This window comes from Microcaecilia unicolor, chromosome 13, assembly GCF_901765095.1.
Source record: "Microcaecilia unicolor chromosome 13, aMicUni1.1, whole genome shotgun sequence".
Taxonomy (NCBI): domain Eukaryota; kingdom Metazoa; phylum Chordata; class Amphibia; order Gymnophiona; family Siphonopidae; genus Microcaecilia; species Microcaecilia unicolor.
The window spans coordinates 85,830,505-85,854,584 of record NC_044043.1 but is presented as its reverse complement, the minus strand read 5'-3'; the positions used below and the strand labels follow the sequence as shown (position 1 = coordinate 85,854,584).

At 42.5% G+C, this 24,080-nt stretch overlaps 1 protein-coding gene across 1 annotated transcript in view; it reads right to left on the bottom strand.

Annotated features, from left to right (window-relative positions):
* Positions 1 to 24,080, bottom strand: part of CAMTA1 (calmodulin binding transcription activator 1) — a 2,140,984-nt gene that overhangs the window by 898,760 nt on the left and 1,218,144 nt on the right. Inside the window, exon 5 of the mRNA XM_030186102.1 lies at positions 10,004 to 10,075. Within this exon, the coding sequence (XP_030041962.1) occupies positions 10,004 to 10,075 (72 nt within the window). The remainder of the gene's footprint in view (positions 1 to 10,003; positions 10,076 to 24,080) is intronic.

Below are 24,080 nucleotides of genomic sequence, written 5' to 3'. Positions count from 1 at the left end.
CCTACTTGCGTGTGTCAAATTGGCATTACCGCCCAACTAGCGCATGCACCTGGTGGTAATTCCGAGTTTGACACATGCCAAAAATCAGAGGTAGAAAATAATTTTCTATTTTCTACCACGGGGTGTTCCCGACGGTAATCAGCAGTTGGTACGTGCTGGATGGTTACCTCGCGGGTAACGCGTGAGCACTTACTGCTGTCGAACGGCATTAAGGGCTCAGTCTGTAAATAGATACATGTTGGTTTTCATTTTGCCGCACGTCCATTTCCCTGCCCCCCAAAACCCCCCTTTTTCCCCCCAGACTCGGCGGACAAATGGTCCAGCGCACGTCCAATACACGTGTCCACACTACCGCAGGCCACTTTTTGGCATGCCTTTGTAAAATGGCCCCTTAGTTCTGTGGAGTAATTTTGCAAGGAGACACTTAGTTTTTGGTGCGAAGAATGCACATGCATGCCGGTATTCTAGTCATTTGTGTGCATAATCAGAAGCTCAGAAGCAGCATTGAGCCAATGTGTAAGGTGACATGAAGTACATAAGTACTGCCATACTGGGAAAGACCAAAAGTCCATCGAGCTCAGCATCCTGTTTCCAACAGTGGCCAATCCAAGTCACAAATACCCGGCAAGATCCCAAAAATGTACAAAACATTTTATACTGCTTATCCCAGAAATAGTGGATTTTCCCCAAGTCCATTTAATAACGGTCTATGGACTTTTCCTTTAGGAAGCCGTCCAAATCTTTTTTTAAACTCCACTAAGCTAACCGCCTTTACCACATTCTCTGGCAACGAATTCCAGAGTTTAATTACACGTTTGAGTGAAGAAAACTTTTCTCCGATTCGTTTTAAAATTTACTACATTGCTTCATGTGAAAAGGGACAGGTTGTCCTATTATCTCTCTGGAGACGAAGCTCTGGGGATAAATATTCAATTAGCGGCAGTGAGCGTTTTGCGGACCACCACCGGCATAATTCCTGGATATTCAACGCCAGGCCATGTCCCGACTTCAGCATTGAATATCCAGTTTATGCGGCACTGGCTAACACATAGCTAGTTAAATCGATATTCAGAACTTAACCGGCCATGGGTTGCCCCATAAAGATAGGACTGTGATTTGTATGGTTCCATTTATGTGGTTAACATGACCAGTTAAGTGCTGAATATCGCCATTTAACTAGTCAAGTGCTGAGTCCGGAATGCCCCCCAAAATAGCCGGTTTCCATTTAGGTGCTAACCGCTATTTTTCAGCAGCAATAACCAGTCAAGTGCTGCTGAAAGTTAGCAGACAGCCCTGAACAAGTGATTTAACCAGTCAGCAGCCTTTCTGGCTGGTTAAATCGTTTTCTTTCTTTTTTTAATTATTATTTTATTTATCAATTTTACATTTTTAATTCAAGTGTACATCTTGAAAATAGAAAAAGATGATTTTAAGTCAAAACATTATCAGGTAAACAAAGATATTACATTTTTAATCAAAAATGTTGATCTATTACTGCTCATCTTTAGTCCAATATCAGGAGGCATTTCAGAATACTTAAGGAAACTAGAAAGTTAGAATAGCATAATAGCTTCTAAACTTGAAGAAAAAGAAAAAAAGCGGCTGAGAAGGGCTCCCAGGAATATTACAGTTATTATGGAGTTGAAGTTGTTCTGGCCCTTGGATGTGGCATAGGTGACTCAGCCAGCTTAGCTTCCAAAAAAGAGTTTAGTTGTTTGGATTTAAAAAAACAAACAAACCCATATTTAACAGAATTAAGTTTTAAGACACACTTGCACGGAAAGTTCAACCAAAATAAGGCGCCCAATTGCAAAGATTTTGGGCGAAGTTTAAGAAACTCTCGTCTTTTCTTTTGTGTTATTTTAGAGACATCTGGGTAAACTCTTAATTTACAATCCAGGAAAAGTTGTTCTGTACGAGGAAAATATTGTTTAAGTACCCAATTGGTTAAATCGTTTTCAATATCGACCAGCTGACTGCTAAGAATAGAGCTACGTGGTCACCTTATCGACAAGACCAGGAGTACTAGACATACTTCAAAGTAAAGCGGTAGCATTCGACTCAGTTTTGGCTGCTGCTATACAATCTGTAAGGCCTATAGGAATGGGAAGGAACAACCATGACTATGTAACGCTCTCTTCTTCAATTTGACTTTTATTAAGAGGTTTCAGTACCTTCCTTGTTCCTTACTTGCAGCATGGAGCAGTGGAGGCGGGCCTTTACTGAGATACTAAACACAAATGTGTGTCAAACAACAACGAAAATCACATTGCTTCTGTAATATTACACACAGTAGAGAAAATGAAATCCCTCCCAGAGTCCAACTAAGATAGAATGAATTACACTGTATGAATAACTGTAAGGGCAAGACTACTTAGGAAACCCAGGAAAATCTGCCATGATGTACTAGTAGAGATAACATACAAGTATGTGAAGAACAATTCTATAAGGCATCAGTAACACAGATTTTTTTTTATAGAAAATAAAATATATTTGTGGGATTGATGTCAATAATTTCGTTATGTGCATAGGGGGGGATTTTATATATGGCGCCTAAAAAATCCGTGTGGAAAACATTTTCACCTAAGCATATTCTATAAGCAGCACCTAGACTTAGGCGCAGTATTTAGAATACGCTTAGTTGATATCCCAGTGCCTAAAGCTATGTGCATCCATTTACATCGATGAAAACATGGCTTAAATCTTGGTGTGTAGATTTAGGAGCACTGGGCCATATTCTATAACTATACGTGCAAAATTTGAAACATTCATGAAACGCCCATTTTCCCACCCATAACCATGCCCCTGTTTTGAGTGCATTAGAAGTTAGGCACGGTGTGATACAGAATATGCTTAGGGAGTTGTGTGCGTAAATTCTAATTATTGCCAACTAGTGCTCATTATTGCTTAAGCGCTGTTATCAATGCTAATTAGCTTGTTAAGCCAATTAAGTTATGCGCATTGTTATAGAATCCACCTGGATTTTGGTGCTGATCTCTAGGCACGCTACATAGAATCCAGGGGATAAGGGCTCAGGTGTTCTATAAAATGTGTGCTTAGGTCCTGACCCTGAAATTCTATAAATGGCCCCAACAGTTAGGCATGCAATTGGGTGGGCAGTTGTAGAATGGGGCCAGTTGTGATCATAACAAATAATTGGCACTAAAATGGCGATAAATACCAATAATTGCTGTTAGTCACTAATTGACAGATTCTATATATTGTCCCTAGTGTTCCGTGCCTAAATCTAAGTATATTTCATTACAATGCGCGTAACTTAATTGGCTTAACAAGCCAATTGACGTTAACAGCACTTAACAAGCATTAATGAGCACTAATTGGCAATAATTAGAATTTACACACATAGCTCGCTAAACATATGCTGTAACTCACTGCGCATAAATTCTAATGCACACATCCGCTACTACAACTACTTATCATTTCTATAGCGCTACTAGACGTACGCTGCGCTGTAGACTTGAACATGAAGAGACAGTCCCTGCTCGACAGAGCTTACAATCTAATTAGGACAGACAAACAGGACAAAGGGATAAGGACAAAGGGTAACAAGATTCCAGAATCCCAAAGAGTAGCAAGATTCCGGAACCCAAAGAATAGCAAGATTCTGGAATCCCAAAGACTACTACTACTACTTATCATTTCTATAGTGCTACTAGATGTACACAGCGCTGTACACTTGAACATGAAGAGACAGTCCCTGCTTGACAGAGCTTACAATCTAAAAACAGGCATGGTCATGGGTGAGGAAACGTGCGTTTCATGGGCATTTCTAAATTTACGTGCGTTGTTATAGCATACGGCCCAGTCTGCGTAAATCTACATGCAGGGATATATGCCGCATTTTTGTTGGTGTAAATGGATGAGTATAGCTTTAGGCACTGGGGTATCAAGAAAGATATAGTAGAATTGGAAAAGGTGCAGCGAAGGGCGACGAAAATGATAGCGGGGATGGGACGACTTCCCTATAAAGAAAGACAAAGGAGGCTAGGGCTTTTCAGCTTGGAGAAGAGACGGCTGAGGGGAGACATGATAGAGGTATATAAAATAATGAGTGGAGTGGAACAAGTGGATGTGAAGCGTCTGTTCACGCTTTCCAAAAATACTAGGACTAGGGGGCATGTGATGAAACTACAGTGTAGTACATTTAAAACAAAAAGGAGAAAATTTTTCTTTACCCAACGAGTAATTAAACTTCTGGAATTCGTTGCCGGAGAACGTAGTGAAGGCGGTTAGCTTGGCAGAGTTTTAAAAGGGATTGGACGGTTTCCTAAAGGACAAGTCCATAGACCGCTACTAAATGGACTTGGGAAAAATCCACAATTTCGGGAATAACATGTATAAAATGTTTGTACGTTTGGGTAGCTTGCCAGGTGCCCTTGACCTGGATTTGCCGCTTTCGGGGACAGGATGCTGGGCTCGATGGACCTTTGGTCTTTTCCCAGTATGGCATTACTTATGTACTTATATTCTATATACTGTGCCTAAATCTTATAGAATATGCTTAGGTGAAAATGATTTCCACACAGATTTTCCAGGCGCCATATAAAGAATCTCCTCCTAATTGGTAGTAATTTGCTGTTGCACATGTAACAGACTTAAGCCCCTCTTTTTTATACAACTTGCCAAACTTATGTCACATGCAAATGCAAAGAGGGCATGGGCTTGTCGGGGTGTTCTTCTGAAAAATTCTTGTGCACATTTTATGGAACAGTTGCATTTATGCACTCAACCGTCACATTTAGGTGCCAGCCATAGTCGTGGCCTAAGTGGTCATGTCTAAAGTTTAACACATAACTGCAGAGATATGCTAGTATTCTATAACAGATTTGCTCCTTGATTTTATATAGTAGAAGAAAACAACAACAAGGCAGTCTATCTGCAAGATCCAAGACACAAAAAGCAGAACAGACAAACATCTTTTAGTGGACGCCCCTTACCCGCCTATGGCCACGCCTCCTTTTCAGTTACACAAGGTCCAATTGGAGCCCATTAACTGATTATTGTGGGTGCTGATCTGGGATCTGCGCCCAAATAGGGGCGACTTTTATAGAAGGTGACACAAAAAAGCAGAACAGACGAAGAAATCTATATGAAGATGAATTTATTCAACCGACAACGTCTGACACAGGCCGTGTTTCGCCCGCACATGGGCTGCCTCAGGGGCATATTATGTTGAGACCTGGATACCTCTTCACATATGTGTTGCGACTCATATGACTGCAATCATATGACAAGGCCATCGCGTGGATTCCCTTGCCCGTTCTGCTTTTTGTGTCATCTTCTATAAAAGTCGCCCATACGTGTGCGCAGATCCTGGATCGACACCCACAATAATTAGTTAATGGGCTGCAATTGGATCGTGCATAACTCAAAAGGGGGCGTTCAAAAAAGATGTCACGCCCAATTTGTGCACCAGGATTTTACACCAGGTTTCAGGTGGCGTAAGTCCTCGAGCCCAAACTTGAGTACCAAATTTTTGGTGCCATTAATAGAATCTGGATCTAGGCACCCAACTCTGCCGTTACAGAACAGTAGCTTAGCACCCAGTTTTTTTGGCGTCTAACTTGTAGCGACCTATACTGAACGCACCCTTTAGAGGTGAATTCTATACATGGTGCTGAAAAAAAGCGCTATTCTATAAGCTGTGCTTAACGTTAGGCACGTTTTATAGAAAAGCGCTTACACTCGGGAATCGCACCTAACTTTAGGCATGGCCATTTGCACCAACTGAAACGTGGTGCATAGATACGCACCTAAATTAGGAACGTGCATAAATGTAAGGAACGCCCCTGTTCCACCCATGACCCTCCCAATTCCATGCCCCTTTTTTTTCAACTCGCATGTAAAATGTACGCGCATAATCTACAATTAAATCTAATTAGTGCCGATAATTGATAAAAAGCCAATTATTGATGCTAATTAGCTCATTAGTTAATTAAATCGCACACACAATTTGGGGCGACTTTTACCGAATTAGGAGGTTAGTGCGTAACTGCATGAAGGGCATTAACGTGGGCAGAGCATCGGTATGTCAAGGACGTTTTGCCTAGTGACAGACGCAACTGCCATTGAATTGGAATAAGAGGGCTGCAACTATATTTTGGTTTGCTATTGCTGCCTTGTGCCTGTATTCTATAACAGCTTAGGTGGCCTATATGCCATTATACAAGTCGCACCGAGCGTGGGTTTTTTTCTTGTGGCGTCTTATTTACGCCACCAATTTATAGAATTTCCACTCAAGTGTTTTACGCAGTACATAGCAATTACACTAGTTGTAATCACCTAATTATTCTTATGAAAACTGACTGGCCTAAAAATAATATATTATGTACATTTTCTCATAACTCGAATGTTCTTCCAGGAAACGTTGCCCTCTAACACAGTCACGCGCTGGTATATTTCAAAGATGCTCCTATATTTGTTACAGTTCTTATCAGTGGAAGTCACAATATAACATATCAGATATTAATATGAAAAACATTCCACCATGTATATTTCCATCTCATGTAAAATCAAACCTCAGCCTTACATTCTTCCTTCCTGCTTCTCATTTTAACTTATGCACTGTTCGAGTCCCTGAGATAATCATAATAAAACACATTAATACAAATGTGTGAATAAATGATAAGGATGAACGGTATTTTTCATGGTACAGCAGCTTGTGATGTAGTTAAATGACATCCCTGTTGACAAACAAGGCTGACAGCGGAATCATGCAATATGTGCTATCGACATCCATCATTGTTCAATTCATAGACTGAGGCAGCCAGAAAAAAAACATAACCCATTTGGCTAAGCTATCAAAATAGGAAAAAAGTAAGGTCTGGAAAACTACCATCTTTCAAAGAAAACATCCTGTTTTTTTTCCCATTAATTTCCAGAAAGCCCTTAGTTGGTTGACTCGTTCAAAAGATTCTGCTCACAGGGGCACCTATTTGGAGTCTACTCTATACAGGAAATCGGCAGTCTCTTTGTTGAATACTAGCGTAGAGGAGCAAATACATGCGTCTAGTTTAGGCTCAACCACAGAGCTGCCAAGGGGGTCGGCCTCCCTTTAAGGCCCCCCCGTAGCTGTGCCCCAACCCGCCCACAGCTCTGCCCAGCCCACCCATAACTCCACCCAACCTGCCCGCAGCTCCGTCCAGAACCGCCACAGTTCTGCCCTGGCACAGCCTCCCTTTCCAGCGACAGCCGGAGACACCTTGTAAAGCATTGTTTCCTGTTGCCGCGAGACCAGCGGCAGCAGGAGATGACGTTTAATGAAGGCATTTCCCGCTGTCCCTGGAAAAGGAGCCGTTCAGTGGGAGATCCCGGCACTCCGGCGGGAGTGCGGGAGATGACTCACAAAAGCGGGAGTCTTGGCAGGTCTGCAACCACTTCCACCAGCCATACAGCTGCTGCAAAATGCTTGCACCTAAATTGTTAACAAACACGTTAATTATAGAATAATTTACTTGCATAGCTACGTGCTCTGTCCACAATCCACCCAGCTTTCACCCATATCTATGCCAACTTTCAAACTCCACGCCATCCTTTCTTTCTTTCTTGATTTTACTTACAGTACAGTCTCGATTATCTGACCTTTGCTAATCTCACTAGCCGGCATATCCGACAGACCCCCCTCCCCTGTGACATCATCATGTCTCTTTCTGTTTTCCGGAGTAGCACAGAGGTAAGTTTTGCAAAATAGCACTGTTGTGACCCAGGACCCTGCTTTTACAATCTGTTTATGCATTAAGGGGTTACCGTTATTTTCCGTATTATCCTACTTTTCACTTATCCGACAACAGGTCGGTCCCATTTACGTTGGATAATCGAGACTTTACTGTATTAAAAAAAAATGTATAACCTGCACCGTCTCCAAAATTCTAAGCCGCTTACAGAATAACATACATAAATCGTCGCATTTAAACACCTTCTTATGGAATATTGTCATTTACATATGTATGTGTTCGTACATACATGCACATATGCATTTTGGTCATTTATGCATGTTCTTGGTGCCTGAATATTGGTGCCCTCTTCATAGAATCGCCCCCTAATGGCAGTGCTGTGATAATGCAACTCAAGCTTTCACATGGGGAGTCGCTGCTGCCTATATCTCCATATGATGTAACATCACTACTTGAGTTTTCAGATGGGGAGACATTGGTTAAGGAAAAAAAAACACAAGAACAGAATTGTATCAGTGCCATGTGATTATTCTGTGTATCATCTGGAGAGAGATATCCTCAAGCACCAAGAAATGCAGTCAGGCACCAAGAAAACGCGGCAGGGAGATACAGAGATATTCACAATTGTATTGACTTGATTTCAAAGTACTTCCCAAGCACATCCTAATATGTTGCCTATACATTTAACATCTTCTAAACTCCAAAAGAAAACTCTCCGACACAATGCAAGTACTACAGCAAGCATTAGCAGCAAGCCTGATAGATCGACATCATACTCTATGTACCCTAGTTTAAGAATGAGGTTCATTACTTTCATGGTAGGCACCAAACGAACCTATGTGGGGACACTGCCCTCCAGAAGGTAATACTACACATATCCTCGTAGGGGAACATTAGAGGTTCATCGCTACCCAAATCACATGCTAACCACGGCTTTTTATGGTGAGAAAATCTTCGTAAGGAGAAACAGAGCTACCCAGCTTCCTGAACGAGAAAGAAACCACTCTCCAAATCTTTTCACGGGAGAAATAGTGCCGACCAAAACATTTACATGGGGGAATAATACAAATTTAATTTTTGCACACAAAGAGACTGCTCTTCACATCAACAGGAGAAAATAGAAAAGAGGAAGGAAGGCAATATCTCTTATCATTTTGGAAGGTCATTGCCGCACCTGGATTATATATATTTTTTTACTATTTGATACATGAGTGATGCAGACATAATGTAATTGCTCTTATAAACCCCCACTCCATCAAATTGTAGGAGTCCTATTAAAAGAAACCCATCAAAAAGTGATGCAGAGCTGACAAGTGATCTGAGTAAAAACAACTCAGCTTTGAAAACCCTCAAACCGGAAGCTTCTGTCAGAAATGCAAAGCTACTTTTCTGTTTTTCAGGCCCATCTGTCTCACATTATATTTACCATTTAAATGAAGAGGACAGAGGGCCAAATAGCCAGTTCATATCGATTTTAAAAATTAAATGAAAACATTGAGTTCTCTATCTGCCACAAGAACCGTTGGTGTGTCTGAAACACATACCCATGGAGCTTGCACCGGGCCAAATCTGATGTTTTGGGCAAAAGAAGAGATTATTTAAAAATGCGTGTGAAAAGGGCTGCATTGCTCGCTTGATTACACAATTTTGAAACATGGCATCTTTTCCCAGGAAGTTAATGTTTTGAGGCTTTTAGGAAAGAAAAAAGGGTGCAAAGATCAGCATGAGACTTTTGTCTAAAATTGATCATTAAAAACCAAAATCAGGCAAAAAGTCCCTGCTTTTTTACGCACATTCAGTTTGAAAGATTTTTTTTCTTTCTCCAATGGAATTTTTGCTCTGGCTGGATGTTGCAGGATATTAAATCCTTGGGCAAAAAGGACATGCTGATATCAAAATGTGCCTAAACAAGCCAGCTCGTGCTTTCCTCTGCCCAAAACCTGCTCCATATGGCTCTCTGTTGGTTTCATTGTCTATTATTGGAACTGTGTTTGTCCAAACACCATTATTCACCACCGCAATAACACAATGTAGGAGAACCTTTCAACATGATCTAGTGAGCAGAGGAATTCTCTACACATCAGTTCCAATTCCATTTATTTAACGCTGATAGTCGCAGGACATACCGACTCCCAGCTCTGCAGAAAAACGCCATGAAGCCCGACAACACCTGAGCGTCACTTGCAGATTTTCAAAAGCCAAAACAAGACGAGCAACAGATCTCGTATAGTCGTTCCAAGTCCAAATAAAATCCAGATTGCACAACATAAGCAGCTATTGTATTAAATAAATTCCATCGATTGTCTTACCTGGAGAAGCCAGTAACATCTCCTGTGGAAAGTGGGGATGATGGAGGAATGGACGTAACAGCCATAAAGACACTAGGGAGACAAAACAGAAAGTCCTGATTAAACAGGAGGGAAAAAAAAAAAAAGACATTCCAGCTTGCAGCAATTCTCAGCCCTCCATACCACTGAAATTCAAAATGAAATAGATTTATTTATTTATTTATTGCATTTGTATCCCACATTTCCCCACCTACTTGCAGGCTCAATATGGCTTACAGAGTTTGGTTATGACATAATCATTCCATGATATCAGATACAATTAGTAATGTACAAAGATTAAGTAAGGGAAGAGAGAAGGAAGGTATTAGGTAGTATAGAGGTGGACTTTAATATCTGGGTGGATTGGTGAGGTATTTTTGTGAGGTAGTTTGTAAGGCTAAGGGTTCTCTTTGTAGGCTTTGTTGAAGAGATGTGTCTTCAAAGATTTGCGGAAGTTAGTTATTTCGTCAATAGCTTTTAGGGCTGTAGGTAATGCATTCCACAACTGCGTGCTCATGTAGGAGAAGGTGGTGGCATGTATCAGCTTGTATTTTAGTCCTTTACAGCTGGGGAAGTGCAGATTGAAAAATTTGCGGGATGATCTTATGACGTTTCTGGGAGGCAAGTCCACAAGATTTAGCATGTAGATTGGGGCGTCTGCGTGAATCATTTTGTGTACAATCGTGCAGATCTTGAATGCAACACGTTCCTTGAGTGGGAGCCAGTGAAGCTTCTCTCTTAGGGGTTTTGCACTTTCATGTTTAGTTTTTCCAAATATGAGTCTGGCAGCGGTATTCTGGTAGATAGAAAGCTAAGGGGTTGATTCTATAACTGGGCACCTAGATGCAGCTTGCATGAATTCTATAATGATATCTGGGCACCAAGATTCTTTGGCAGCCTGATGCCCCCTGCCCATCCCCATAGCCCACCCCCCATGAATAACTGGTGGTCCAATGGGATCCTATGGACAGGACAGTTGCCATCTCGCTGCTGTCCATCATGACAGCTATTGTAAAATGGGCTGGAGGGACCCCACCGGAACACCAGGTAGTCATGGGTAGACCTGGTGGTGCTTCTCAGGGTGGGTGGTGGGCGCGGGGACCTTAGCCTGCCTTAGAATATGTGCAAGGTGGGAAGGAAGGGGGATTGGGGTCGTGGGGAATGCAAGACAGCTAGTGCCAAACCCTGGAAGCTAACCGGGCATCGGCCAATATTCAGACCTTTGGAACTCAGTCATTTACCTAATCGGTTAGCAGTCTGAATATGGCAATAGATCCCAGTTCCTCCCATGCTCCACCTAAGTCCCACCCACGGAGACTGCCCCGGCACTAACCGGACAGTACAGGGATGGTCTGTGGTGGTATTCAGCATCACTGATTAAGGGCGGCTGAATATCACCACTTCGGTAGCCAGAAGCGATTTACATCGCTTTGAGAATTGGGCCCTATAATTTTAGCGTGCAAACAGTGCTTACATTTAGGTGCTAAAGTTAAAGAAGGAGGAAGTAAGTGGAGAGGAAAATATACAAATCAATATGTTCCTATTTTTAAGTTTCTAGTAACAAAACAAAAAAAATCTTGAGCCTCTCAGGACTTTTAAATCACAGCACTTCAACGAATGGACTTAAAAATTGATACTTTCTAACCAGTGAGGTCTCTCTTTCTTTTCTATCATGCCCACTATGCTAAAAAGCAGTTTGTGCTTGGCAGGGCCATCTCAACCTTTAGACAAGACCAGGCAGTTGAACGGAGCAGCAGGTTCTGAGAAGCAGCAAAGAGCAACTGCAGTCAAAGCAAAACAATAGATCAGATAAACTCAAAGAGCCATTCATGCATCCTTTTACCTGCAGGAAGGGTGGCCAGTTGTCTGGGTAAATGACTTGCAAATTGTCCTCATAGTTTAATATTTAAAAGCACAAGTTTCAATATTCAGCTGGCGGTGGTCTGTGGGGTTTTTTAGACACTGTCCTTGGCCACCTAAATTAGCCCTGGTTATTCAGTGCGGGCCCTGGCACTGAATATCCAGGGATAATTTAAACTGTCCTGGCCACAAGAGCTTATGTGGGTCCTGGCTGAATATCGGCTGGGACCCACATAACTTTCTATAAAAATATTTTCTCCCTTCAAGCTGCCTCCCTTCCTCTGAAACAGCCTCTCTCCTTCCAGACATCCTCTCCCCAGCCTATGACATTCCCCAAACCCCTCCCCCCCCCCAGAATGTCCCTCCAACACCCAAAGGCTTGATAGTTTCCTCCACCCCCAGCCTAACTCTTATTATTGGTGGTCCAGTGGGGGCAGGAGCAAGGCCCACTCACTTCTGTCCCTAGTGGCAGCTAGTTCAAAATGGCTGACATGACCTCTTGAACTGTCCTAACTTGGTCGGGTTGGCTATATGGGTCGCGGCACTGAATACTGCCAGCACCTACGTAACCAGTGGTTCTCCCCAATGCTGTCCCCTGTACCACCCCTGAGCTATCCTCTTTTTTGGCGTCTGGTCAGAGCCGATATTCAACAGGCACTATCCAGTTAAGAGCCAATGAATATTAGCAGTTGGGTGGTCCCGAGCGATTTAACCAGGCAGGAGCCTCTCCTACCTGCTTAAATCGCTTTTTTTTGTGGTTACATTTGTACCCCGTGCTTTCCCACTCATGGCAGGCTCAATGCGGCTTACATGGGGCAATGGAGGGTTAAGTGACTTGCCCAGAGTCACAAGGCGCTGCCTGTGCCTGAAGTTGCTATTCCACTAGCAACATTCCATGTAGAAGTCGGCCCTTGCAGATCACCAATGTGGCCGCACAGGCTTCTGCTTCTGTGAGTCTGACGTCCTGCACGTACGTGCAGGACGTCAGACTCACAGAAACAGAAGCCTGCGCAGCCTTCTACATGGAATGTTGCTAGTGGAATAGCAACATTCCATGTAGAATCTCCAATAGTAGCAACATTCCATGTAGAATCTCCAATAGTATCTATTTTATTTTTGTTACATTTGTACCCCACGCTTTCCCACTCATGGCAGGCTCAATGCGGCTTACATGGGGTAATGGAGGGTTAAGTGACTTGCCCAGAGTCACAAGGAGCTGCCTGTGCCTCAAGTGGGAATCGAACTCAGTTCCCCAGGACCAAAGTCCACCACCTTAACCACTAGGCCACTCCTCCACTGTTGCTACTATTTGAGATTCTACATGGAATGTTGCTATTCCACTAGCTCCATGTAGAAGTCGGCCCTTGCAGATCACCAATGTGGCCGCGCAGGCTTCTGCTTCTGTGAGTCTGACGTCCTGCACGTACGTGCAGGACGTCAGACTCACAGAAACAGAAGCCTGCACAGCCTTCTACATGGAATGTTGCTAGTGGAATAGCAACATTCCATGTAGAATCTCCAGTAGTAGCAACATTCCATGTAGAATCTCCAATAGTATCTATTTTATTTTTGTTACATTTGTACCCTGCGCTTTCCCACTCATGGCAGGCTCAATGCGGCTTACATGGGGCAATGGAGGGTTAAGTGACTTGCCCAGAGTCACAAGGCGCTGCCCGTGCCTGAAGTGGCCAGAGTCCACCACCCTAACCACTAGGCCACTCCGCTTTGAGTATTGGCCAAACAATGTCTTGCGAAGGGGGGGGGGCACCTAGGTCACCCAATATCCTTGGGGCTAGGTGGGGGCGGGGAGGCCCCACCGAACTGGTCTGCACAGGGCCGTCACAGTGGAGACAAAGATTAAGGATCTGAGTGGCGCCCCTCAGCAGCCAAACAAAGATACAGGCCTGGCAGCCTCTGAAGACATGGCAGATGAGCAGTGGTGTGCTGCAGCAGGTTCTCACAGGCTTGCGAGAACACAGACCATTCAGTTAATGAATTCAAAGCCCGTGGTTCCAGAGACTGTAGCATGAAAATCCATTTCTGTTCTTTTCTCATCAAAACCTTATTCCTGTCTCCCTGCCGACTGTTGTGGGGGACATGGTCAATGGCAAAGCAATTCAAAGAGTCAAAAGAATGATCTTTCTCCAAACAATGTGCTACAGAGGGGTTTGAATTCATTAATTGAATGGTCTGTGTTCTTTTAATTGTAATTTCAATTCACTTTCCCCCTTTACCATCATGGGGGTGGGGGGGTGGGGCTTATACTTTAAATAGGTGGATAGAGTTTTTGGTGAGTGCGTTCACTTCACTTCCGACATCCTGGAGATCGTGGACGCCATTGTTGAAGGTAGTGTCAGTGATTGTTTTATTTTTTTGCTTATACTGTTAAGTTTAAGTGATGGATGTGATAGATTTGTGTATTTCTGTGATTTTTAGGCGATATGACTTGCTGGTAGTTGCTTGGCCCCCTGAGGAAGCCAATTGTAATGGTGAAACGGTAAGCCCCGTTGGGCGAAGGTGTTCAAGCTAAGTAATATGTGTATTGAAGCAGTTGCCTAAGTTGTTCTTTATGGGGTGCATATAATCCCAGGTAGAGCCTTTTACTTGCACGCAAGTAGAGTTTACAGACCAATGATTAGAACGGAATCGTGTGATTGCTGGCATTGAACACAATACAACAAAGCAGTGGGTAAAAAACCAGGAGTCCGAGTGGAGATGAACAAAATTTTATTAATCAATATATCGACTCGACACAACGTTGTGTTTCGGCCAAAAGGCCTACATCAGGAGTCTAAAAATAAAAACAATATGTGAACATAATGTAATGTTGTGTCGAGTCGAGTCGATATATTGATTAATAAAATTTTGTTCATCTCCACTCTGGGACTCCTGGTTTTTTACCCACTGCTTTGTTGTATTGTGACTATCCGTGGGACTTTGTTGAGTTCTCCACGTTCGTGGATTCTCTACTGGCATTGAACGTAAACATTGTATGATTGCCATGCTTTGATTATTGAGGTTGTTTCTCCACTTTTAACAAATATAGAAGGTGCAATCATTTGGATATCGCATTTGAATGAAGACAGATAGTTAAGCATTTTTCAGCTCATTATTAGTAGGTCATTCATTATATTTGCTGAAGATTGGATCTAATTTTTTCTGATTCTGTCAATAGACCTATATTTTCAATACATATTTGTTTGTGCCTTTGTTCTAATGTATAATAATTATATTAGCTATTTTAAAAGACTTGTTAAAATGAGATTATATTAAAGCCCATTGGAAGTCTGTTAGGTCATAACTGTACTGGGACAAAAGTGATTTGAGTTGGAAGATTTGAACACAGAAAGAAATACGATTTCTCATATTTTGTTTTGCAGCTTCACAGCTGGAAGTAAAAACGTGAACACAGGAGCTAAGCAAAGCAACTTGGCTACAAATTAATTTAAAAGATCCCTGTGTAGCTCCTAAGCCACCAAATGTATTTATTTAAAAAAAAAATACAATATACTTCCAGGACATGTTTGACATTTAATGCAGCTTTTAAACATTTCACTAGCTTTTGCAGAATAAGATTTATGATACAAAATTGTTTTCAATGAACTATCAAATTATCAACTTTGACGGCGCGTTGTGCTGACTGAATTTATCTATGCAAATTTGCTCTTCTTTAGCCGTCATTACTGCAGTACTAATAGAAATATTAATAAAACTTGAAATGTTGAACGTTACAACTGCTCGAGCTGGGCAGAAGCTATTAAATAAAGTGTGGAGCGGGATCATACAGATCTTAGAAAATGCAAAAGTTAACTAAGCAAATCGGTGACCTGTCTGGGCTACGCTACACAGAGGGCAATTTTCAAACTTTCCATACTGGAACATCTGTAGGTACTTTTGACTGATGGATTTTGCACCTTTTTCCAAGAGAAAACCTATTAAGGACATTCATTCATTTACCCACATTCCATTAATGCATCTTAATAATTTTAGGGGGTCCTTTTACTACGCTGCATTAGGTGCTAAAGCGTGCTTACAGAAGCAAAAATGGCCTAACACGGAATGCGCTAAGGGAGCCCCTTTTCTAAGCCGTGGCAAAGAGTGGCTTCTGGTAGTGTGGGCACGTGTTTTTGGCATGTGCTGGGCCAGTTTTTATCGCATCTGGGAAAAAGAGCTTTTTTTTTCAATGGGCCGGGAAAAAGGCCTGTGGTAAAATTTAAACCAGCGCTCGCCTATTTACAGCCTGAGCCTTTAACGCCACCCTTTGATCTAGCGGTGAGAGCTCACGCGCTACACGCTCGGTGACTGGTCGGCACACGCCAACTGTTGATTAACACCAGAAGTGCCGCGCATGGTAGGAATTTGTCCCGGCAGTATGGGTATGCGCCAAATCTGAAATTACCAGCAGGGGGAGCGCTAGCCTGGCAGTAGTCTTGTTTTGGCACACGCGTAGAGCCTACCGCGCCTTTGTAAAAGTGCCCCTCAATTGTTCTGCATTAGTTTTTCCATTTGCATGTACTGAGGGGCCCTTTTATTTATTTATTTAGATTCTGCTCACACCTTTTTCAGTAGTAGCTCAAGGTGAGTTACATTCAGGTACTCTGGATATTTCTCTGTCCCGGGAGGGCTCACAATCTAAGTTTGTACCTGAGGCAATGGAGGGTTAAGTGACTTGCCCAAGATCACAAGGAGCAGCAGTGGGATTTGAACTGGCCACCTCTGGACGGCCACCTCTGGATTGCAAGACCAGTGCTCTAGCCACTAGGCCACTCCGCTTTGCCAAACGTCAAATCATTCAAAATCAGATTTAGACATTATAGTGGAGGAGTGGCCTAGTGGTTAGAGCACTGGTCTTGCAATCCAGAGGTGGCCAGTTCAAATCCCACTGCTGCTCCTTGTGATCTTGGGCAAGTCACTTAACCCTCCATTGCCTCAGGTACAAACTTAGATTGTGAGCCCTCCTGGAACAGAGAAATATCCAGAGTACCTGAATGTAACTCACCTTGAGCTACTACTGAAAAAGGTGTGAGCAGAATCTAAATAAATATAAAAAACACCCCTTTATGTGAATGAAATGCCACTTTGGATCTCATTTTTGGCAACTGGGATATCGTATCATAGCATCAGCTGTAGATGGCAGACACTGACACTTCCTAAGATAAGAAAATTATTATGAGACAAATTTGAAAATAAAACCCATCAAACAAAAAATATATATAAGGTGCTGCCTTTTATTTACTGTTTTTGTTTGTTGACTTTTAGAATGTATACCGCCTTGTTTGTTTATGTTGACAGACGGAATACCAAATACAAAATAAACAAACATTTAGAGCCTGATATTCAGCCAGCAGCGATCAACATTTTGCGGACTGTTGCCGACAATAAATCCAGAAATTCAATGTTGGCCAATGCCTGGACACTGGCTTTGAATTTTCTTTTCTCTCTCCTCTCTCTCACACACACATACACATGCTTTCCTTTCTTTCTCTCACACACACACCCACTCTTCCCCTTCTTTCTCTGAAACATACACATACATATATATACCTTCCCCTCCTCTCCACATGTACATACACGTACCTTCCTATCTTTTTCTCATACACACAGGCATACTCTTCCCTTCCTCTCTCTCTGACACACACATCATACATGTACCTTCCCCTCCTCTCTCACACACACATGCATACTCTTCCCTTCCTCTCTTTCATACATACACACATGTACTTTTCTCTTTCTCTCTCACACATGCACTCTCCCCCCCCCCCCCCCCCCACCCTCTCCATGTATCTGTTTCTGTCTTCTTCAACATGCAGAATGTCATCCCCATGAGTTGGTTGAAGGCATCTCTGTAGAACACCTAACCCTGAGTCCAAGCAGCAGAAAGCAGACATGATTTGAACACAATACCCAAGTGTAGCAGCTCTAAATCTGTGTCTTTCTTAGAACTACTACTACAAATCATTTTTATAGCGCTACCAGTCGTACGCAGTGCTTCACAATTGAACATGAAGAAGAGACAGTCCCTGCTCAAGAGAGCTTACAATCTAATTCCGGACAGACAGACAGGACAAATAAGGGATAAGGGTAAGACAGACAGATAGGACACATAGGGATAAGGGACTATTGAAGAGAGGAAGACAAGATAAAGGTGATGAACAAGTGAAAAGTTAGGAGTCAAAAGCAACATCAAACAGGTAGGCCTTTAGCCCGGATTTGAAGGCGGCCAGGGATGGAGCTTGACGTAGCGTCTCAGGAAGTCTATTCCAGGCATAAGGTGCGGCAAGATAAAAGGAACGGAGTCTGGGGTTAGCGGTGGAGGAGAAGGGTGCAGTTAGGAGAGATTTACCTAGTGAACGGAGTTCCTGGGAAGGAGTGTAGGGAGAGATGAGGGTGGAGAGGTAGTGAGGGGCTGCAGAGTGAATGCACTTATCTCTATATATAAAAGGCAACACCAACGTTCTAAATGAAGCCTCCAGCCGGAAGTGTGAAGGGGGAGAGATATCCTGTTTCCCCATGAGTGTCTGCCCCGCCCTTGCTCTCTCTCTAACACAAACAGTGAAGGAAAACACAGCAAAGCAGGAAATCAAATCGCTCTCTCTGTAACAGTGAAGGACTCAGAGGGGGGAGAGGAGAGAGGGCAGGAACACACACACTCCCACATGCACACAGAAGAAAACCTTGCTAGCCCCCGTTTCATTTGCATCAGAAACGGGGCTTTTTTACTAGTAGGTTAATAAGAGGAGCTTGAAGAAAGCCATGTACTTAACATTTCAAAAATTGTGCCAATACCAGCAGAACCTCTTAGTGACCTGCCCACTGTATTATTCTGTACATTCAAAAAAACGGTCCCAAACGCTCTATTTGGCATCAGTTTATCTGAAATATACAGTATAAAATTATGACCAGCTCTTCCTAGCGCAAACTCTATTAGAAAAAGAAAAAAGAACTCTGAAAGCAATGAAATGGTACACATTACACTGAGATGATTAGCATGCCCTGACTATAACAGGATTAGGGCGAGTGAGCAGTAATCAGTTAAGGTATGTTGTTAGAAACACACGGTTATCGGTAATTGCCCGAGCAGTTAAGCTGCAGGCTCTTCTGTACAAGATAATCATTCACAAGGTCAGTTCGAATGAAAAGAAAGCCATGGTGGCATCACCAAGCTACTTCCAAAAGTGGAATTCTATAGATTAATAATATTTGATGCAATGAAGATTAAATATATTCTGCAGAAGAGTTTATCCTCTGTGTAGACTTACAAGGAGCTCTAGTAATCCTACTACAGATTCCAGGAACCATTTCAGTATCATTTATTATTTACAAGCCTTCTATATAAATGTGACAATTCAAATATCACATATGTAATATGGAGAAGAAAGATGGAAGAAAGAAAAATGATGACGAAAGAAAAACAATTCATTAAGTAAAAATCTATAAAAGAGTTAAAGTGAAAAAGAATGAGAAAGCTGGAGAAAGGAAAGGACATGGTGGGAGTGTGAAATAAAGAAGAAAAAAGTCAAGACGAAAGAACAGCAAAATATAGAAGGCGCAGTTAATATTTTAGTTTGCTTCTCCACAGTTCCAGGGAGCCAAAATATTGTTTACTTACAATAATATCTAGCACAAATTTAAGGCTGTCTACAACAGCCTCATTCATTATTAAGAGGTCTTTAATGTAAAGTTATTGTTCACCGTGCGAACGGACGCTCTGCTTCTCCATTTTTCAACACAGCGAGCTGCAGAGCATGCACGGTACTTAACAGCAGATGAAGAGATTGCAAACTTTATGTTTGCAAGCTAATAAAATATAAAATAATGCATTTCCTAAGAGGTCTAGTGATAAGAATTCTTCAAATGCAAGGGTCTTTAGCCATTTGGCAGGGCTCATAAAAAGATTCAAAAATGAAAGCACACAAAGGAAATAATATTCTTTTGCGCCATTACGGGCTATAAAACAATTATGCAAAACAGTGGGCCTCCTTAGACTTTGGCTCTGTAACGTTACCACATTAAAGAAATTGGAATTCAACTGCCGTGTCTCTACACAATTTCCTTTGATTTAACAGAGGGGCCTTATGGGTTACATCAACTGTGCTTCACTTCCCATTTGGAATATGATTCTTCTTTACAATTATGCAAAATCTTTTATTCGTACTTTAAGTTACTTCTTTTATCATAATACGATGACCTCTATGACTGTTCCCGTTCTGTTTCTTTCTAATGGCAGTCTCTTCCAATCTGTTACCGGCCTTGTCATACCAGATTCCCACAGTGCACTTCACAAGAAAGCTAGGCTTGACTTCATTGGGAAACTGTTCATCGAACTCTTAGTTGAACCCGTGTTGTTGAGCTTCCATGATAACAATACAATAAGGCCACCTATAACAGGACACCTATGCAGGAAGTCCAAAAAAGGAAAGCCTATTGGAAGCCTATTTTATTAAGGCAATGTAGGTGCCTGTCCTCAATCCTCTAAATTCTATATATTGCGCCTTGATCTCCTAAGCATATTCTATAACAATGCGTGTGACTTAATTGGTTAACTAGCTACTCAGCGCTGTTAATTGGATGTTAACAAGCAATTATCAGCACTAATTGGCATCCATTGAGATTTACACCCCCCCTATTCTGTAACGTGGTGCGCCTAAATTCTAAATCGCATAGTTGAAAAGTGGGCGGGGTTATGGGCATTTCTACAATCTATGCGCATTATTATAGAATTCACCCACTTTGCACCTAATTTAGGCATCAGGATTTATGCCAAGTAAAACATGGCCTAAATGGATGCGACCAAATGAAGAGCTGCTCGACGTAATTCTACATACCGTGCAGAAATTTAAACTGATTCTAACATATAGGGCATACTTTGTGGGCATATTTTTATACCGTTTGGATTTTTCAGGTGCCATAAACAGTAAAAATGGTTCAAGATCATCTGACTTTCAGGAAGTCTCTCAAGACTGGGTGGCGGAGCAGGTGGGGGAAGAGAGGTTGGTGGTTGGGAGGCGAGGATAGTGGAGGGCAGACTTATACGGCCCGTGCCGAGCCGGTGATGGGAGGCGGGACTGGTGGTTGAGAGGTGGGAAATACTGCTGGGCAGACTTGTACAGTCTGTGCCCTGAATAAGGCAGGTACAAATCAAGGTAAGGTATACACATATGAGTTTATCTTGTTGGGCAGACTGGATGGACCATGCAGGTCTTTTACTGCCGTCATCTACTATGTTACTATGTTAAGACCTACTTATTTGGGCAAGCTTACCCTAAAGATCCCGTCCTGCCTCCATGATTCCTGGACTCCAACTCCTATAAAGACCTTGTGAACTTAACTACTTTCTCGTAACACTGTACCTTTATGCCACCCATATCACTTTCAATTTATTGTACGTTACTGTTTGTTTACTAAATGTTGCAAGCCACATTGAGCCTGCCAGCGGTGGGAAACTGTGGGGTATAAATGATATAAATAAATAAAATATATAGAATCTAACCTAATGTGTGTGCATGTGTATTTTACAAAATCTGTGCATCTACTCCACTCAAATTATGCCCCTGGGAACACTTAAGCACAGATCACATGTGCCCACTTTTTTATGTGATTATAAGACAGGGTTTACATGCAGAAAAAAGCTTTTTAAACTATCCCCTATGGAGGCAATTTTCAGCCCGCAACGGTAAGAGGCTTGGAAGCCACTCACAGCTGCAGGCTAAACTAATCCCTGGGTATTCAATGCTGGGGCATGAGCAGCTTCCGGCACTGAATATTCAGGTACGTGTGCTGACCCGGAAGTTAATCGGGCATCGGCCAAATATATTGACTGGTGCCTGGTTAACTCAGCACATAAAATTGGGCAGTCTTTTTGCTGAACAATACCCAAGCAGACACTGTAAAGTCCAACACAAGTCTTTATTCAAGCAACATGTAATTAAACTCTGGAATTTGTTGCCAGAGAATGTGGTAAAGGCGGTTAGCTTAGCGGAGTTTAAAAAAAAGAAAAAGTCCATAGACCGTTATTAAATGGACGGGGAATATCCACTATTTCTGGGATAAGCAGTATAAAATGTTTTGTACATTTTTAGGATCTTGCCGGGTACTCGTGACCTGGATTGGCCACTGTTGGAAACAGGATGCTGGGCTCGATGGACCTTTGGTCTGTCCCAGTGTGGCAATACTTATGTACCTGGAATTCTGAATGGAATCTTGCTACTCTTTGGGGTTCTACATGGAATGTTGCTATTGTTTGGGTTTCTGCCAGGTACTTGTGACCTGGATTGGCCACTGTTGGAAACAGGATGCTGGGCTTGATGGACCTTTGGTCTTTCCCAGTATGCTGTTCTAACTTTATGCACTTGCTTAGCTGGTTAGAGGAACCTTTTGAATACTGACCCCTAAATTAATGCATTAGAGCAGGACATATTTATTATTTGTTACATTTGTACCCCACATTTCCCCACCTATTTGCAGGCTCAATGTGACTTACATAGTACTTCAACAAGGCCTACAAAAATAATCCTTAATGAAACAAATCACTCCATACACCACCCAAATGCTTTATAACAGCCCTCACACAACCTTACCTAACACCTTCTAATTTATTCCTTTTCTACCTCCAGATTATTACCGACTGTATCTAAGATTATGTAATGAATTTTTCATATTAACACCCTGTAAGCCACATTGAGCCTGCAAAAAGGTGGGATAATGTGGGGTACAAATGCAATAAATAATAAAGGCAATCACCAAGTCTGGTAGGGAACAAATACAATTAGATGTATCCGCACGTGTGTATAAAATGTGCCATGTGCGTGTATTATATATCTGTGTCCCTCATATAACAGTAGTGCTAAAAAGTTGTTGTGGTGTAGGAAAAAAAAAAGGAAACTCCATGTGACATCACTGGACACACGCCTACGGAGTGGTTGTCATCTTTTTATCCTGGGCATGCGTAGAACATCAGCGCTTTCCGTGAAACTGTTCTATGCGTGTGCTAGTTTATCCACTCCCGCCTAGCGAAGAGAATATTCAAGCATATGCAACTTTCTTTTAAGTTAGTCCCCTTAGGGGGTCTTTTACAAAGCCGCGCTAGCATTTTTAGCTTACGGTAAAAATAAGCTTGTGTTAAATGCCGAGACACCCACTATATTCCTATGGGCGTCTCAACGTTTACCGTGAGTTAGAAATGCTAGTGTGGCTTTGCAAAAGGTCCCCTTATTGTCTTACTCCTGTTACTCTGTCTTATCTATCTGTACGTTCCATCTTTGCTCACACCCTGTCTATTAAAATCTTTTACTGCCTATTGTTGTGTTGACATTGTAAGTAGTATACTATCCTGCTTATAATCGAAAGAGAAAAACGCCTATATTGCGACCCAAATCGGGAGATAGATGTTTATCTCCCAAAAACGAATAAATCGGTATAATCGAAAGCCGATTTTGGACGTTTTCAACTGCACTCCGTCGCGGATGCGGACAAAGTTGATGGGGGCGTGTCAGAGGTGTGGCAAAGGCGGAACTGGGGCGGGGTTATCGGCCGAACAGAGATGGGCGCATTTCACCGATAATGGAAAAAAAGTATGCATTTTTAGCTAGAATTTAGGACACTTTTCCTGGACCCTGTTTTTTCACGAATAAGGCCCCAAAAAGTGCCCTAAATGAGCAGATGACCACCGGAGGGAATCGGGGATGACCTCCCCTGACTCCCCCAGTGGTCACTAACCCCCTCCCACCACAAAAAATGAAGTTTCACAACTTTTTATTTTCACCCTCAAATGTCATACCCACCTCCCTGGCAGCAGTATGCAGGTCACTGGAGCAGTTGTTAGGGGGTGCAGTGGACTTCAGGCAGGTGGACCCAGGCCCATTCCCCCTACCTGTTACAATTGTGCTGCTTAATGCTTATTAGTCGTCCAACCCCCCCAAACCCACTGTACCCACATGTAGGTGACCCCCTTCACCCCTTAGGGCTATGGTAATAGTGTAGACTTGTGGGCAGTGGGTTTTGGGGGGATTTGGGGGGCTCAACACACAAGGGAAGGATGCTATGCATCTGGGAGCTCTTTTACTTTTTTTTTTTTTTTTTGTAAAAGTGCCCCCTAGGGTGCCCGGTTGGTGTCCTGGCATGTGAGGGGGACCAGTGCACTATGAATCCTGGCCCCTCCCATGAACAAATGCCTTGGATTTGGTCATTTTTGAGCTGGGCC